The sequence below is a fragment of the Mauremys mutica genome, chromosome 16, assembly GCF_020497125.1.
Source record: "Mauremys mutica isolate MM-2020 ecotype Southern chromosome 16, ASM2049712v1, whole genome shotgun sequence".
Lineage (NCBI taxonomy): Eukaryota > Metazoa > Chordata > Testudines > Geoemydidae > Mauremys > Mauremys mutica.
In genome coordinates this window covers 3,381,004-3,399,802 of record NC_059087.1, presented here as the reverse complement: position 1 = coordinate 3,399,802, position 18,799 = coordinate 3,381,004, and the positions used below count along the sequence as shown (strand labels likewise).

Below are 18,799 nucleotides of genomic sequence, written 5' to 3'. Positions count from 1 at the left end.
CAAGATCCCTTCCACTCCTATGATTCTGCTCTGAAGTGCTAGGAAAGCGGCACATCGGCTTCATCCAAGTTTCAAAACTGTTTGCTGTCACGCTTCTCCTGACCTGACAGCCAGCCTGCCCTGCAGTCCCTGCCCCAGGCCCAACATTCCCTGCAGGGGGGCGGTTTATCCTCTGGAGTGAGGGGAGCCGGGAAAGCCACTGCCAGATTGGAATGACATTCAGTGTCCTAGGCTGCTGCTCAGACGGTCCGAACTCTTCGGGTTCTTGCAGAGAGGAAGGTGGGTCTGGTAGCTGGGTCCTAAGGAAACTACTTGGGTTTTAAGGACAAAAATCATTGAAACATGGTTTCTCGGGGAATTAGTTTCTTGAACTGAACTGGCCTGCTCCGTAGCTCGATTCTTGGCTCTCCCCACTGGAGAATGTCTGATGTAGGGCCCCTAGGTAGCTCTTCAACACACCGTAACCTAGAGAAACTGTGCCTCTAACTCAGGGGATGCAGAAATCACCACCCCCTTCGCCCCATGCTATTCATCTTCAGCTGTGTTGTTCAGCAGGAGCAGCTGAGAATGGGGGTGGGGGTTGGCTGGCTTGCTGAGCTCATTCAGAGTGAGATCTGCTAACTCCCCTGGGCAGCCAACCCAGCTGAGATTGTGAGCTGCAGAGTCTCTTCCAGTTGGTGCATCTTCTGGAGGATTGTTTACTGAGTTCCAATCACTTGCACCTTTGCACTGGTGGGGTCTGGATGTCACCAAGGAAATAACTTGCTTTGCAGAGCCGTTGCCACTACTGATGATGCACAGGATGGAAAAAACCCAGCTTGGCTGTCAGATCCCAGGGTGAATTTGTGGGACTGTCAGGGGGGTGGGTGGGAACAGCATTTTGCTTTTAACCTGAGCACAACTTGTGTGGGAATCCTTGAGACAGCCAGTGCACAGTCTGATGTGGTTTATAAACCAGCTGAGTGTCAGCCTGGTTAGCATGGGATGCCCAGAGGATAATGATAGGAAAAAGACGAGCTCTTACTTTCGGAGACGTTGCTTTGTGGGAAGCTGCTTGTGCAATGCTGGGCGTCGGGTGCCAAACCAGGGGAGGCTTAGGCCAGTGGTTATCTTAGCAACTTAGCTCTCCTTTTTCGCACTGGAACCCACTGAGATGGTACTGCATTCTTCTGACCACTGGCACGATTGCAAACCAAGGAGAGCACTCGCCCCAGGGAAACGGGGCCAGAGGTTCAGAAGTGCTGAGCAGAACACCCTCGGCTCCAGTCAATGTTAGTGGACTCTGAGGTGACTCAGCACCCATGGAAATCAAAGCCAGAGTGTCTGGGGAGACAAGGTTCCCTCTGAAGACCAGCTCCAGTGCAGCCTAATCTTGCCAGGAAAGCAAAACTCGGCCAGGGAGCTGCCAGGCCATCAGCCGTGCAGCCACTTCTAATGTCTCATTCATGGGAGAAAGGCCATGCGGAATTTGACACCACTGGGTCAGAATTGAGGTCTTTAGCCAAAGCTGTTGGGACAAGATTGTGTGGCTAGAACAGCATCAGGGCAGGGGATGCAGGAGGCCATTACCGAGGTGCATTGGTGGAGCTGTGTGCAGGGAGCCCAGGAAAGGAGTAACGGGGTGCTGTGGGTCAGGGCTGAGGTCCATTGGCACAGATTTTGGGGGATGCTAGGAATAGAATAATAGAGGATGCGGAAGGTCAAGTTGAAATACAGAGCTATGTGGAAGCCCAGGGCTAGAAAAGTAGGGGGCTGTGGCGGAGTTGTGGGGGCAGAGTGTATCTTACATAAGCTGCTTATTGTCATGTTCCTTAGGGCATCATCATGGTCCTGCTAAGCACATACAATGCTCAGATTCCTGCATTGTGGCTGTCACCACTGAATGGAGATTTTCCTACAGATTTTGCTATCTATAGAAACAAAAACAAAAAGAGAGGCAACGGCCCAACCTCCATCTCTAGCTTCTGAAAGCAATGGGGTCTGTTCGTTCCCCTTCTCCCACTCTCCAGGATGCCAGGCAGGTGGGTTGTTCCAGTCCAATGTATCTGAACACATTGTTAGCAGAGTGGGGCTCTGAAAGAGCAGAACTTCCAGGTGTGACTCACTCGCTGCTTTTCGGTACAGTGCGAGGCGTCACGGCCAGGAACTATTTATAACATTCTGCACCACAGAGCTGAGGCATCCAGGCAAGGAGCGCAGGGCTCATTGGCTACCTTAATGATGCCAGTGGCTTCTGGGTATTCACAGCATATCATCCGTCTGTTGTTGCAATTTCAATTTCAGTTCTGTGCGGTTCCCTGAGTGCAGTGGTAGGAGGCGGCTTTATAAAGAAGACTGTCTTCATAATCAGCAAAATGCCTTTCATGTGGCGCTGCTCTTTTCCCTCTGCAGGGCTCTCAGATTGGCCTTCGTGATCTGAGCCGTCCTATTCCTTCTCTTACTTAAATCCCCATTAATGAAGCCTCTGGGTGACGGAAAAGGGCAGCTGATCCCAGCAGCCCAGTTTTACCAATTACGGAGCTGCAAGGTTTGGGGAAGATAAATCTATGTTGACACCTGTCAAGTCCCACGCTCCCTTCAAAAGCTAAAATGAGTCCTCAATGATACTAGGGCTTATTTCGTTCCTAATGGCTGTCCTGTGTGTAAATAGTTCTTGTGGTTGTGGTCAGATTCCATGTTTAGTATGAAGACATTAAAATTGCTCAGCTGTTCAGAGTAAATGTAAACATCCCAGGCCAGATTCCCACCTGGTATAACTCCCTCGTAACATTTCACCAGGAATAAAAGCTAGCCCAATATTTGAGCATTTATAGGCAAAACGTGTGTGTGTGTTTTGTTGCAGATTATATTCTGGGGGTGGATGGAGATTGTAGTTTATAATATACTTTTACATGTACTTATCGCGAAACTTCATTTAAAGTGTGTGTGTGCACACGTGTGTGTGAGAGAGAGCTGTAAGGAGAGTTATTTTCAGCTATTTAGCTGAATACAGTAACACCAACCCCAAGCATTCAGAAATCATGATCCAGGCCCAAAACATCACAAGACTTTTAAAAAATGTTTTGTTTTGTTAGTTCTGCTTTTTGAACCTTTCGAGTGCACTCGGGTCACATTTTCAAGCTTTCCTTCATACCCATAAGGGTAAAACCTTTTCCCCCACAATGACAGCGGAGATTCTCACGCCATTTTGTGATTCCAGGAGCTGGGGCTTCATGAAAAACAGCAAATACCACAGGATTTGCAATGAAATTATGAGCGTCGGCAGCAGTGATATTAAAAGACTGAGAAGGTGTTTTGTTCTTTAAAATCCTCGTCTTCAGTGAAGCCTGTTCCCTATCAATGGGAAAAGGAGCCCGTTTCAGTGACGAGGACACTGTCTCACCCGTAGCAACAATGGCTCCTGTTTGACCATGTTCTCAGCCTGCTGGACATGCAGAGCTGGTGATGCCAGAGAGACTTTCTCTTGTGGGGATGTGGGGGCTGGTCAACGGGGCCACTGGAACAGCCATGAGGGGAAGAGTCCTCAGCAACCCCAAAGCTTTGCATCCCTATTGTGCAAGCTGAGGGTGGGCCACTCCAGAAGGGTTCAGCACAGGCCAGAGGTGAAAGCGCTGTGCGCCGGAGACTATTTGCAGTGTGCGGATACTGGGCATGTTATTGGTCCCTGTGATGGGGCAAGCAAGGGACAGAACCACAGTTACTCCTGCCTGGCCCTTGGCGGGTGATTAACTGCCTCTTGGCCAGAGGAGGCGGAGCTAGGCCTTATAAATAGACCAAGGGAGCTCAGTTGGGGAGGCAGGTCTCTCTGGCAGAGAGAAGCCCTGGGCTGTGGTTTAACAGGCAGGATATAACCGGGGCAGCACACTACAGGGGCAGGATAGGCTCCTGGGGGGAAGCCCTGAGGTAGGGCCAACGAGGGAGCTGTGGTGAAGCCTGAGCCGGGCAGAAGCCGCATTTGTTTGAAGACGTGTTTGGCCTGGGTTGTGCTACCCCGGAAGGGGTTCGGACTGGGGAGCTGAGCCACAAAACAGCCAGGGAAGGAATCGGGAGGAGACGCAGGCTGAGAGGCTGTTGCAGGTCCGAGGGAGAACACGGGACGGGGCACCTGAGACAGTCCCTTGCAATGCTGCGTCCAGGCACGAGAGGGCTCCCTAGGGAGGAGGAGTGGACGTGTGCTTACAGCCCCACAGGACCAGGTACATCGTGGGTGTGTCCAGGAGCTCCATCTATTGGCATGTTACCTATTAACAAACTATTGACACATAGACAGACCTCCCCACCCCACCCCGACAGATCTCTTCTATATAAAAACACCCCGTACTATGAGGAGGTGGAAATCACTCCTGGCTGCCTTCCCGGTGGCACGCCTGCCAGGTTTGTCTGTAATTCTCCTTGGTGTGAGAGCGTCCACTGCTCTGTTCCTGCCAAGCGGACGCACCATTTCCCCACATCTGATTGGTGCCTGTTCCCTTGAGCTCTTGGCATCAGGCGTGAAGCTGGGCCGGGCCCGCTAAGGAGCTGATTGGCGGCGTGACTGATTGGCCGACGAGTGACTTGCCAGAGCTGGAAGCAGTAGGGAGCCGATGTTGCTAATTTGCTCTCTGCGGCACTTTGCGTGCCCAGCTGCTCGTGGGGAGCGGTGGAGCGCAGCCGGGCTGGCATCTGAAATGGAAGCTACTCTGCTTCAGAGAGCAAGGAGAGAATAAGTGAAAGAAGTGCTGGCGAATGCTGGGAGCCGTCGATGGCATGCGAGGAGCACTGGGGGCCGGATGCTGGGGGACCCATGCAGAGAGCACTGGGTGACTGCGTGGTGCCGGTCTCGAGGAGTCGCATTTCTGTCCCCTTTGGTGGGGTAGCGAAGGAAGCGGGGCCAGATCCCCTCTTTGCGAGGAGCAGTCTCCTCCCGCAGAGCCGCATGCGCCCACAAGGGCTAACTTATCCTCTTGGTTTCAGCTGGGATGGGGGTTTGCCCTGAGTTTCCAAAGGGCTGTTACGATGATGATGATCGGAGACGCCCCCCTGCAGTTCCAGTCATTGTCTTCGGAGCACGTGTGACTCAGATGCTAGTCTGGTCGCTTTCAAGCTGTGCGTTCTGGTGGGGGCTTACAAAGGTGCCTGTAGCTGGAGTTCCATATAAAGGTGTCCGGATGCCTGTGTGTGATATAGGCCGTCAGTGGAGTGTAGGCTTCTGGCACGTAAAATTATGAAACATTGGCCAGAAGTTTGCAAGACCAATAACACCGTAGTGCACTGCAAGAGACTTCCGGGGGACCCAGCTCTGAACAGTGCAAAGGGGCCAGGAGCTCAGCTCCCATCGGCTGCTTTGGAACTCCCAGCCCCAGCAGCCTGATCCGTTTGGTCTGCGGTTACTTCACATTTCCAAGGAGATTTGTCCCTGGCTCCAGCCTGTCACATGAAGTCACTGGTAGCAGTTACCTGCATCTCTGTGTGTCACTGGTAGGTCACTTGGTACCTGCATAGAGCTGCAGGCAGGGCCGGCTCCAGAGCCCAGCGGGGCAAGCACCCGCCTGGGGCGGCCCTTTCCCGGGGGGGCGGCAGGCTGGTCCGGCGGACCTGCCGCAGTCATGCCTGCGGGAGGTCCACCGGAGCCCCGGGAGCAGTGGACCTGCCGCAGGCATGACTGCGGAGGGGGCGCTCGTCCCGCGGCTCGGCTCGACCTCCCGCAGGCATGCCTGCGGCAGCTCAACCGGAGCCGCCGGACCAGCGAACCGCCCGCAGCTGCGGGAGGTCCAGCCGAGCCGCGCGACCAGCGGACCCTCCGCAGTCATGCCCACAGGAGGTCCGCTGCTCCCGCGGCTCGGGGGCGCCTCCCAGGCATGACTGCTTGGGGCGGCCAAATTGCTAGAGCCGCCCCTGGCTGCAGGGTGATCTGAGCCAGGAGCAAGCAGTGAAGTGCCGTGTTGGAGACATCGTCCCAGCTCTGGGATCTGCTTCCTGCCTCTGGGCCTTATGCCATGTGGCCTGAAGCATGTCATGTGGCGCACTCTGATCTCCCTTTGCCAGGCCCCTGCCCCCTCCCTCACAGCTGTGACACTTGCCGGGAGTGGGCCAACAGACACACGCTGAACTGAACCATAACAGCTGCAGGGTCTTCGTACAGCCTGTAACAGGCTGTGGCAGGCGTGGGGCCAGCCAGCCTCAGTTCCTAAGGAGGCCCACCTGCGCTTGGACCACCCGATTCCCCTCGAAACGGCAGCAGGAAGCTGTGGGGGTTGGTGGGGGATGGATGCTCAGGGAGAGACAGCTCTCGGGGAGGAGGGGGGAAGCATAGAGCTAGGCTGGAAGATGTTTGTATTAATTTGTGAACTTCATGTGAATAAAATCAGGAGGGCTGTAGTCACTGGACTCATGAAAGCCGGGGTGGAGTTTATTTAAAAAGCCCCTTGAAGGGGGGACTGAGGCAAGGGTCCACTTGCAGGCCCACCCTGAGGCCACAAGGGGGCGTGGGCTTTTTGCAGAGGTTTTTTTCTCTTCCCTGTTGTGTGAAGTGCCCAGGAAAATGAAACAGGGACTAAAACAATGAAGACAGGTGGTGGGCACGGCACTGCAGGGCCAGTTGTGGGTAACTGTCCTGCATGTAGGGAGCCGCCCGGCATGTGCAGATGAATGCCAGGGAAACTGGCAAGGTTTTACAGCCCTGTAGATCTTCTAGATCCCAAAGCCAATAACACAAGCCGTCTTATTTTGAAGCAATTACCCTGCAGTCAAACTGCAGCTTGTCCTTAGGGTCTGTCTACACGGCCATAAAACACCCGGCGCAGCTGGCTTGGGCTGCAAGGCTATACAGCTGCGGTGTAGACATTCCTGCTCGACCTGGAGCCTGGGCTCTGGGACTCACGATGGGGAGAGTCCCAGAGCCCGGGCTCCAGCCCGAGCCCAAATGGCTCCACTGCAGTTTTCTAGCCCTGTGAGCCGGAGGCAGCTGATGCAGGCCAGCTGCGTGTGTGTTAGCGCCGTGTTCCCTTGGAGGCAGCCAGGGGATCCCTCCCAGCTCAGTCTGTGCCGTCTGCACTTAAGGACAATTCAGACGGTGCGTTACTGAAATCTCAGAAATCCAGCTAGCTGCTCTGAGTGGATCTCTCGAGTGAACGGGCCTAGGCTGGTCTCCTGTCTGGTGCTTTTATCTGTTCAGTCAGATCAGGACTGACAGGACATCACACACCCGCACAGCTGAAAACTCCCTGCTTACACCGTGTGGTGAGCTCAGATGTAGTGCTAAGCAAGGCTGAGATAACGTGACACCTCCTTTCACGGCCCTGGGAGCCACCTGGGAGCTGACAATGACAGGTCGGCGTGAAACGCCTTGCGTGTCTGCATAGACTTGCTCAGCCATTCAAAAAACCCCACCACTTTTACAAACACAGGAAGCACACAATGCGTCTGCTTAGCTGGTGCAGAATATCCCTAGTGCGGCTGGTTCTGTTGTGTGTCCTGGAGAGAAGGAACTGTGTGTGTCTGCCAGAAAGCTTGTCCCAGCCGCACCCAGATCACTAGCTTGTAGAATGGTGGGGTTGTGTAATTTTCCAGCAGTCTGATCAGCTTACTGAGTAAGTTTTTTGTTTGACACCAGCCATCTATCCTGATTTCCCCCATCCCTAGAGGCTCAAACAGGTAAATTGCCAGTGAAATCAGTGCCCAGGTGCATTGTTCTCTGAGTTGTCGCTGTGGATTAATTTGCCCCTTTGCCAGGGGTCAACATGAGGGCTGTGCACCACTTCATGGGGTGCCCTCCGTCACTTGGCATGCTGCAGGAACTGGCAGGTTCTCCTTGGCTCTCTCTGGGGGCTTTGTTTGGTGTATAACAATCCCCTTCCAGCAAAACAGAACATGCACGTGTTACGTGCGGTTGGCCTGGAGAAGTTAGGGCTGTGCACCAGCTGCTGCAATACAAGTCACTAGTTGCCTTGGTAAAGTGAGTCACTAAAGCTGGGGAGAAGGCCACTTCATTCCAATTGAATTAATAACCCAATGTGGCCTTACTGGGGTCCACATATTTAGAGTCTCTCCTACCTGTAGACTATAGGAACCAACTTAGCTCAGAGAACTGTGATTTGTATTTAGAAAACTGCCCAATTTGCTGTATTACTGTGGAAATCCTTCAGTTTCCGTGTGTCTCTTGCGCATATTGTAAGACACCTGTAAGCGCCGAGGAGTTCACGAATTGTCCGTGAGAGCTGGCCACTGAGAACTTCACAGCGGGAGCAGGGCTGGAACTCTGGTCTCCTGCTCCAAAAACACCACTGGGGCCAAAGACGAGTACCCGGTTAGCTGTATGCCCTGCGGTGCCCATGACACTTAGCTAAGCAGTTCTGACTCTGTCCAGTGGAGGGCAGCGGTGATGGACACTAGCCAGCTCATTCCAGTGCACTGCTGTAACTGGTGCAAATCCAAACGTGTTGTTTCATGTGAGACTCTCACATAAAAGATGATGAGAGCCATAAATGTTTCTCTGTATAAACATCTGCATCTGTGTAGAGTCCGGCACGTTATCGGTAATGGTGACCTGGGTAACTGGAGAGCTGGAAGCAACCCCCCGTTGAACATGAAGAAACGCTCTGCTTGCTTGCAGGGAACCCAGCCAGCTGCTAGCAATGCAGCCAGGGCCAGGGACACTGAATGGGCTTGGGTATTGTCCAGTGGGTTGGCTGCACTTTTCAGCTGTTGACCCTGTCACGGTGCCTGAAGTAACTGCACCGTTGACCACTTTGTGACCTCCTAGGGGCACCCCACAGTAGCCGCCACGTTTCTCAGGGTGGGCACCTGTTCCATCCCGCCAGACCAGGGATTTAAGCTTCAATTTCCTCCTGCCACTCCCTGATCACCTTTGCGAGCCTGAGCTTAGTTCAGCACCTGGCGTCCTGTTCTCTCTCTGGGGCGATGCCAGGGCACGCCGGTGACCCGCCAGCCTTCAGAAAGCGAGGTGTTTGTTTAGAACAAAAGCCTACCTTGGAAACCATGCACAGTTTGTATGAATGCCTGGCTTACCCGGGGTGATCCATCTCCCTCATGAACACATTGGCAGGTTCCAGAGTCCTTCACACCCTCTGGTCAGTGTCAGTTCCTGGTTCCAGCGAGAGAGACCTCCCAGCTGCCACTTCCTACGCGTCTCAGTTCTTCGTCTGCTCCCCACTTGAACCCTGTCAAAACGAGCCGGTGCCCCCAAGGGCTGGTACTTCTGCAGCCTCGTTACCGCACCCTCCCCATGATTCACTTTCTAGTAGCTGGTTCATGCTTCAGTTGACTTCCCCTCAGTTGCTGCATTGCTAGTCTGGTTTCAAGAAAAATTAACCCCCTCCCTCCCAAGGGGTAACAATACAAGGTGAGAGGGGAAACCCAGTCACCTCTATTTTTCATAAAAATATATCAGAAATTTCCCAGTTCTCCCCAGCTGTTGGCCTATAATTAAGGCTATGTTTTAGTCATGTTTTTTTAGTAAAAGTCATGGACAGGACACAGGCAGTAAATAAAAATTCACAGCCTGTGACCTGTCCATGACTTTTACTATACACCCCTGACTAAAACTTGGGCTGGGGGCAGTGGGTGCTCGGGGGGGGCGGCGTGGGGGCCTCACTGGTGCTGGTGGGTGGGGCAGAGGGTGGCAGCATGCTGTCCGGGACCCTGCTGGTGCTGGGCGGGGGAGGGTTGGCATGGCTGGCGGGTTCCGACCGGCATGTCCCTGAAGCTCCTAGGGTGACGGGCGGCCAAGGGGGCTCCGCCCGCTGTTCTTACCACAAGCTCTGGCTCCGCAGCTCCCATTGGCCAGGAACTGCAGCCAATGGGCGCTGCGGGGGAGGTGCACAGAGACCCCTGGCCCCTCTGCCTAGGAGCTGCAGGGACATGCCAGTGGGAGCCAGGGACCCCCCTCCCCAAGGTAAGCGTTGCCCTGCACCCCAACCCCCTCCCCCAGCTCATAGCCCCCCCCCCCCACCCAAGCTGCTGCTGTTGGCCCAGGGGCTGCCCAGCCGGCCTGAGCCAGCTGCACCAGCCACTTCAGAAGTCACAGAGGTTACGGAAAGTCACAGACTCCGTGACCTCCATGACAGACATGCAGCCTTACCTATAATCAAAGCATTCACTCAGAGCACTCTGGAATGCATTCAGGTAGGAGGTGTAGCCAGACACATCACTGGGGTAATACAGGGGACAGGCACTTATTTTCTGTGTCTTAACGAATCAACACTATTTAGTCTCGTGGATCTTAACGTGACTGATTTCAAGGTACAGGCATTTCTGCCCGTCCTGGCTTTGCCACAGCTTCCATGCCACGAGCCCAACTCTCCTCACTAGAGAACAACGCCATTGAAATTAGCGAGGTTGCATGAGTACTGTAGAGAGCAGAATGTGGCCCCAGGCCTGCTAGCAATAACTTGTTTTCTCAGCGAGCACAGCTGGCTCTAGCATTTGAGAGCAAAGGGCTGCAGGAATAAAGGGTGAAGATGTTTTCAGGAAGAAACGTGTCTGAGATGCTCCAAAGAGTCACAATCCCAGCGGCTAGCTTTCTATTTCAGTGCGGCTCCTCTCCCTGTTGCTTTCTTGCCTATGGATGGTGTCTGTGTTATCTTAAGCCTTGCAATCATAGAAATGCAGGGCTGGAGGGACCTCGAGAGATTGTCTGATCCAGTGGTTCTCAAAGCCGGTCCACCCCTTGTGCAGGGAAAGCCCCTGGTGGGCCAGGCCAGTTTGTTTACCTGCCACGTTCGCAGGTTCGGCCGATCGTGGCTCCCACTGGCCGCGGTTCGCTGCTCCAGGCCAATGGGGGCTGTAGGAAGTGGCGCGGGCCGAGGGATGTGCTGGCTGCCACTTCCCGCCGCCCCCATTGGCCTGGAGCGGCGAACTGCGGCCAGTGGGAGCCGCGATCGGCAGAACCTATGGATGTGGCAGGTAAACAAACCGGCCCGGCCCACCACGGGCTTTCCCTGAACAAGCAGCGGCCCAGCTTTGAGAACCATTGGTCTAATCCATTTCCCGGCACTGAGGCAGGAAGCCTGCACATTCTCACTTCATCACAAGTCCCATACGTTCTCTTTAAATGGGTGTGTTTGCAGGCATAGCCGGCAGATTGTCCCTGCTGCTGTGCCAGACGTGCATGTCTTTGGATCTTCCCTTTGTTTAGGCGGGACAGAATGTGAGTCAGATTCATTTTCAGGGAAGGTTTCCACTTGTAGGGCGAGACTGCGGATGCTGCAGGAAACATCTGAGGCAACAAGTTACAGGCCAGTTAGTTTCCTGGGGAGGCTGTTTTGTGGGGCTTTTGATGGGCTGAGTAACCCTCTGGCTTTGTTGCAGCTGCCGTGGAAGCCTGTGTCTTGCACAGCCTGAAGCGGAGAGCAGCCGGGTTCTTGCGCAGTAACAAGATCGCAGCCCTGTTCATGAAGGTGGGCAAGAGCTTCCCTCCGGCAGAAGATCTTTCTAGAAAGGTCCAAGATCTGGAACAGCTCATCGAGAACACGTAAGGCTTTTGCCATTGCCACAGCGCCTTGTGTGCTGCCTTGTTGCATCTGTGCTGGGTGGAGATTTGGGCCACAGTATTCAAACCTGGGGGCCCAAAGTTAGGCACCAACATTTCTGCTTTGGCATCTTCACAAGAGCCCGTTTTTCAGAGGTGCTGAGGCAGTGGTGGTTAGACGTGTATGGCACCTCTGACAGTCAGGTCACTGAGTCAGATGCCTAACGGGAGGCCCCCGCGTTTGAGAATCCTGGCCCTGGTGGAGGAGCTGGGGACCAGGTTGGAGGTACAGTGCCCGGGCTCTAAAGAGGCCATCTGCTTTCTGGAGTCTCGGTGACGACAAAAACCAGAAACATTCCCCAGAAACTGGTCGTGAAGGATTTACAAAGATTGTGTTCAAAGCACTTAGGCCCAAATCCCAGAGCCTCTCAATGAGACATAGGCCCCAAAGTGTCTGAGTCGCCTTCAAAAATGGAACTTGGAGACCTGTGTCGTGTGGGTGCTCGACTTCCATGGGATTTAAGGGCTTGCTTATGTGCAGGCTTGGCACAGTTTGATTTTTATTGATTTTATTATTTCAGTGGCTAATAGCAATGTTTATTTTAAAGCATTTTTCTATTCTTATGAATTTACATTTTCCTGGTTGTGGGAAGTTGGTGGGGGGATAGACAATAATCATGTAATGACCACACACATTAAGATTCGTAAAGTTAAAGCTTTATAACCAGTGAAACACAAATTGTCAACATCACATTGCAAAGTTAAGAGCCACAGTCAGAAGACAGGATACTGGACTAGATGGACCATTGGTCTGACCTGGTATGGCCTGGGATGACCTGGTATGGCCGTACTTATGTTCTTAAATCAAACTCTACTAAGTTCTCAAACAGCATTTTTCTTTCTTTGCCTCTCCGTAAATTTTGATGATTGCAGATGGAAATAGTTTTTCATTGGTTTGTGTGTACGGTGAAATTGACGTTTACCGACACGTACCGATAAAAATCGAAACCTTCCAAGCCTATTCAGTGCTTTGCTGAATCAGGGCCTAAGTCAGCAGCTGTCCTCTGTGTTGTGTCTCAGTTCCGTTTCTTTATAACTGCCCATTTAATTTAAGAAGGTCACTTCTATAAACTCTGACACAGGCCTCCCTGGAAAGGAGGTGCGAGAAGAGCACAAGGACAGGGCCGCCCAGAGGATTCAGGGGGCCTGGGGCAAAGCAATTTCGGGGGCCGCTTCCATAAAAAAAAGTTGCAATACTACAGAATACTGTATTCTCGTGGGGCCCCTGCGGGGCCAGGGCAAATTGCCCCATTTGCACCCCCCTCTGGCCGGCCCTGCACAAGGAGCAGCTGAAGGGATCTGTCACCAAGTGATGGTCCCTAGCGCAGGTGGACTTTCCCACGGGCTTTCCCCACCAGGCAGCCAGCACCGCACCTGCCAGGTCTTAGCCGCACATCAGGGCGGGGTGGGGCGGGGCTAGTGGGCCAGCCCTGCACTAGCTGTGGAGCAGGGAGCTCATTGCCCAGTGGCTCAGCTTGCTGCTCTGCTTGGAAAGGACGTCTGCAGTGCTGTCTTCTGCCTTGTGTCTCTGAAGACGAAACCAGGTGCAAGGCGTCCAGGAGAACGTGCGCAAAGTGCAGAAGCTGCCGAACCTGTCTCCCCAGGCCATCAAGCACCTCTGGATCCGCACAGCCCTTTTCGAAAAGGTCCTGGATAAAATCGTGCATTACCTGGTAGAAAACAGCAGGTGAGTGCTGGCGTGGGCCAGCTGTTTCCTGTTAGCTGCTGCCCAGCAGTGCCTGCTCTAAAGCCAACGTCCCTGCGCTGGGCCGGGCTGGGCTGAGCTGGCTTCACTTTCTTGTGCCTCGCTGATCAGAAGGCACCACAGGACCAGCACAAAACAATTTTTTTTCTCTTTCAGCTCTGCTATGGCCCAGGATCTGAAATTCAGACCCTGTTCTTAATGGGGCAGTCCAGGGTTGTGACTCAGTGACCCCTCCCCCACAAGCTTGCTGAAATAGAGCGGGTTTAGTACTAGGCCAGCAGGATTCACTTAGTCCTGCTGCCAGCGAGAGAATGGCAGGTGCCAGGCACCCTAGAGACCCGTGGCGGCATTCCTGAGCCCGGGGGCTCCTAATGTTTTAGTTTGGGCCAGGCCGGGGGCGGGTACGGATTGTGTCAGGTGGAGATGGAGGCTGGAGGAGGGCTGCCTACCTCTGGAGGGGGAGAATGACCTGCTGTCCTTTCTCATCAGCAACAGCGGATGCAGAAAGATGCAGGCAGCACACACAGGAGCAGAAAGAATAGGGCAATTTATGGTTAAAACAGCCCTGTCTGGCTTTAGCACATATGCTAGCGACACGGTTTTTTTTCTTTGCTTCTAGTAAATACTATGAGAAAGAAGCTCTCCTGATGGATCCTGTAGATGGACCAATTCTTGCTTCCTTATTGGGTAACTTTATCTTTTAACCTACTCTCAGAGCTGACTCTGCAGACAGACACCCCTCCCCTCCTGCATGCTCGCAATACCATCTTTTCATGAGAACTCGACAGACTTTTAATGGGTCTTGCCGCAGCTGGAGTGGGCAGATGGGATTGCGTGAGTACATTTAAAAAGAACTCTTACCATACTCGAAATAATTGCCGACTGGCCACCAGTGGCGTATGCTGAATAGCTGCAGCCATTGGTTCTCTTAGCCATTGAAACGTTGACCGGTAATACATCTCCCATGTGCCCAAGTACCATTTTCAAATGAAGACTCGGAAGGAATGCTGTAACCTAAGCACGGCTTCCCATGCTCAGAGCTGTTGATTTATTCTTAGGGTTACACACATTATACGAGATAGTATCATGTACAGCTGGTTGGTCACCTTATAACCCAGCCTGAGCAACAGCCAGAGCACCACTGCATGGCCCCTGGAGCAGGCCAGGAATTGAGCTGTGTCTCTTGGAGTCACATTCAGGTCACCTTCTCTGTTCCCAAAATGTTGGAGTTGAGGCGTTTGCTGTGAGGATCCGAGAGGGAAAATGTTGCCCTATGATTCTGCTTGGTCTTTAAATCTCCCCCCTGTGCAGTGGGGCCTTGCGCGCTGGAGTACACCAAGATGAAGACGGCGGATCACTTCTGGACTGACCCCTCCGCTGACGAACTCGTTCAGAGGCATCGCATTCACAGCTCACACTGTCGCCAGGACTCTCCCACTAAGCGCCCTGCCCTCTGTGTGAGTGTTGGAGGACAGCTGGGGTGAATTGCGTCTCACTTGGCTCCCGTTGCGGTGAGGGGGGAGAGACTTGGGTGGTACACCTCTACCCCGATATAACAGGAATTCAGATATAACGCGGTAAAGCAGCGCTCCGGGGGCGGGGCTGCGCACTCCGGCGGATCACAGCAAGTTCGATATAACACATTTTCACCTATAACGCGGGAAGATCTTTTGGCTCTCGAGGACAGCGTTATATCGGGGTAGAGGTGTATTGAAGCTTCTTTAGTTGGCTTGCAAAGTGCACTGAGATCCGCAAATGAAAGAGGCTGGAGAAGTGTAAATTAATCATTGCAACAACAGGATCCTTCCAGCAGGATCCAAAACTCAGCCTGTGGAGGCTACCGGCTGCTTGGAGCAAGATGGAGCACTGCATTCTGGGATCTCTCTGAGGGGCAACTCCAAATTAAAAATGAAGGCAGCTGCAGTCTGCTGCATTTCATGCAAATGAATTGCAGCCCTGGGCCTTCCATGGGTTTAGGGCTGACCTTGGCTAGTGTCAAACTGGTGACCTAGAGGGTGAAAAAGACAAAGGAAAGAGAGTGACCCTTCTTGCTGTGCTGGGCCTGAAGCCCGTCTGCATGCTGGGCTCTCCTGGGGCAGGAGGAGGTGAAATCCGCTCACAGAGGTGTCCTGTGCTGGTCCCTTCCAGATTCAGAAAAGGCATTCGAGTGGAAGCATGGACGACCGGCCGTCACTGTCTGCCAGAGACTATGTGGAGTCTTTGCATCAGAATTCCAGAGCCACGTTACTCTACGGCAAAAACAACGTCATGGTGCAGCCGGTAAGTAGCCTGCGTGCGAGGAAAGGGTGAAGCATGTGAAACTTGGGACACGGCTGCTTTAAAGCCAAGTTGCTCTCCTGGTTGTACTGGCTAGCGGGTGTCACCCCGTCTTTGCTAAATGGAACATCAGACCTGCTGAAGAGCGTGCGCGTGCGTGTGTGTGTGTGTGTGTGTGTGTGTCTGTTGCCACATGGAGGCAAGCATCCCGCAAGGGGCATAACCCTTGTACTGCTACAGCTAGTGGATAAAGGAATCTGAGACCTTTCTGTGACTGCAAATCTGTACTTAAAAACTCTGCTCTGTTCTTTTTATCCAGCCCTGCCCCAGGCTGGGAGAAAGGGTGACTGGCAAGTGCATAATTCAGGAACTGAAATAGCGGAGCTCCATTCCTCAAAGCTAAGGAGATGGGGATCCTCCTGCTAGAAGCGGGGGGACTTCTGCTTCCCTTTGACTAGGAACTGGTCCCCTTTTTCTTCCCCCAGAGGCACGCAGGCCCATTCCTTCCCCGGCACTGCGGCCTTGCACGGCAGACTGGCTACGCATGCGGGACATGGGTGGGTGCAGCAGTGGAGCAATCCACTGGCTGCAGCTGGAGCCCGGAGTTCACGCTGCACAGCTGACAGCCTATAGCGAAGGTGGGGGGTTGGGCTGGAAGAGGCGTGGCAAGCCCAGGGTGAGGTGACTGTGGGGGGGCCGCTTGGATCTGTTGGGCCCTTTCCTGGTCCAAGCCCTACAACTTTGCAGAGCTTGGCAGCGTGTCTCTGCCATCCTTCCTCACCCTGTGGGGGAGCTCCGCTTTTGCAGTGGGCCCCACAGCTCGGAGCCGGATGCAGGCAGAGAACGGCTCCCAAGGGAAGGAGAAGATCAATCCCGAGCTGAGCTGCGTGACTAGAGATCAGGCTCTGGCCAGGCTAGCTTGAGGAACGCTCACTGCTAACTTCTGAAGGCCTGTCACTGAGCATTAGCGGGGAGAGCCTGGGGAGGAGAGAAGTCAGCATGTGAGAGGTCACGGTCTGCCCGTCCCTCTGTCCTGAGCCCAGCAAACAGGCCCAAGCCGTCGTGTCCATCTGTTAATGAGACCGACGCTCCTCCAATGGCTCCACAAGCACAGAGCATGGTACTGAAGGGAGTGCCCCTTTCTAGGGGGTTCGGTGCCTGTGAGTCTGTGACCCAGACAGGTACTCACGCTCTGCGGGGATGGTCTGAGGTGGGAGCCGCAGTTCCCATTTTTTCGCCTTATGTTCTGCAGCGCTGACCCTGTGGAGTGTGGGCCCTCCCCTTCCGCGCCATCCTAACCCCTTGGAGGATCCAAGCCGTGGCTTCTGGGGTGGCTGCGTGAGCAGGGGTTTCAGTGAGCGTGCTGGGGCCTGGGCGGCTAAGCCCTAGATGTGGGGGAGGGAACTAGGGCAGAATGTGGGGCTCACTTCTTTAGCACAAATGTCCCCTCCAGCTCGGGAGTCTGTCATTCGGGCTGTTAGGGGAGTGAGATAAAACCGCTTCGCTGGAGCTGTGACAGTTTCCCCCAACTGAGGATCTGCCCCCAGCCCTCTGACCAGCCCAGGTTTGCGGTGATGTTTCATGGGAGAAGATCAGTACTGCATGAACGGTTTTACATCCCCCTTCCTGGTGCTTGGATCAGGAAGTGCGCATGGTCCTGGGTGCTGGGCAGAGCTGTGCCAGGTGCGTGGTTGCTCAAGCAGGACTTTCAGCAGACTGGAGCTGCATGGATTCCAAGAGCCAGGCCCTGGCAATGTCGTCCAGGCTCTTTTTGCGGGCCAGCAATGTAATGTGTCTCTGTTCTCTTTGTAAAGAGAGACGACATGGAGGCGATCCCGGGGTACTTGTCCCTTCATCAGACTGCAGACGTCATGACGTTGAAATGGACTCCCAACCAGCTAATGAACGGTTCGGTGGGAGATCTGGACTACGAGAAAAGGTGATTCGCTCTATATGCATGAGCCTGTCGGCCAGAGAACAAGAGGGAAATGAACCATTCAAGGCAAAACGTTAGGTGCTTCTAAAAGGCCTGATGGAACAACTGTTGTGGTCAGTGGGCTTTGGAGCAGGTCCCAGACATTTAGCTGATGTCTGAATTCACTCTTGCCTTCTGAGAGGTATAATGTAAACAGGGAAAAGCCCTTGTCTGAACCTCCTGGGGAATCCAGTTCAGTGCTTTGGGTGAGTGCTGGTTTTTACCCAGCCTATTGAGGAAATGCTCACCTGAGCAGAACAGAACAATTATGCAGGAGTTGAAAACAATAACAGAGAGAGCAATTGGCCTTCGGGGACAGAGAGCAGGAAGGGGCTGTGGGAACAGAGAGGAGACGTTGCTAAGGAATCGGTCTCCTGAGGGCTGCGTTCAGCCGGCCGAATCAGAGAGGCTGTTTATGCTGAAGGGTGTGGAACAATTTGCTTTTTTGCCCTCCAAGTGATTTCCCAGGGAGAGACCTGGTGTGCTCTTCACAGTATCTTTTGGGGGGTTGTTGATGCTGCTGATTGATCTAGGGAGTCGCAAAGCAGATAAACAGGGAAGTCCATGTGCAAGGAGAAAAGATGCGAGCAGCTTCCAGAATAACAATGCTGGGCAATGGGCTTGTGTACACAGGAGTGGCTGGCTGAGGTGTGTTGGGGCCAAGGGGATGACATGGCTCTGAGGCAGGTAGCTCTTCCTTCTCTCTCAGACCTTATCCTGCTGCCCACGCCTTTGTATCTGAGCACCGCCACAGAAAACCAATAGTAAGGTCCCTAGTGGACTCCAGGAAGTCTCTGGCACGTCTCCGTTCATGGGGTCCGAGCTCCCCTCAGAGTAGCATTCCCCGATGAAGTGGATATTGGAATCTGCCATGTGCGTTGGTGACGTTTTTCTTGACTGCAACACTCCCTTTTACAAGCTAACATTAACAAACTGTGCCAGGCCTTGGGCAGCTCAGAAAAGTTCCTTCCAGCAACTCGTTATTGACATAAGCGTAACAGCCTGGACTGAACAATAACCGTTAACAGAATTCCCAAGTGCTTTCCAGCAGTAGATCAGTTCTCCTGAAACATAGCAGAGAATCGTCTAAAGAAATAGTATAGGAACCCCAGGGACAGAAATAACTGAGCATTATCCCCTGGGCTGAGATAAACGTAATTGTTCATGTAACTCATTTTCATTTTTGTCTGTTCTCTATACTTGTCTCTCTTTTTTTGCCTTTGTTCCTGGCATCTCCACTCTCACCCCCGTGTATTCTGGGGGGTCTCTCTGTGCTGCTGGCGGGGATGACTGGCACCCTGCTGTAATCCTCTTT

The 18,799-nt window shown here is 53.5% G+C and overlaps 1 protein-coding gene across 5 annotated transcripts in view; it reads left to right on the top strand.

Moving 5' to 3' along the window:
* The window catches only part of SGSM1 (small G protein signaling modulator 1), a 78,811-nt gene that overhangs the window by 34,274 nt on the left and 25,738 nt on the right, over window positions 1–18,799 (top strand). For all 5 annotated transcript variants that reach the window (XM_044990554.1, XM_044990553.1, XM_044990552.1 and 2 more), the window contains exons 4-9: window positions 11,308–11,470; window positions 13,062–13,214; window positions 13,852–13,919; window positions 14,544–14,689; window positions 15,381–15,512; window positions 17,324–17,448. In XM_044990554.1, the coding sequence (XP_044846489.1) occupies window positions 11,308–11,470; window positions 13,062–13,214; window positions 13,852–13,919; window positions 14,544–14,689; window positions 15,381–15,512; window positions 17,324–17,448 (787 nt within the window). The remainder of the gene's footprint in view (window positions 1–11,307; window positions 11,471–13,061; window positions 13,215–13,851; window positions 13,920–14,543; window positions 14,690–15,380; window positions 15,513–17,323; window positions 17,449–18,799) is intronic.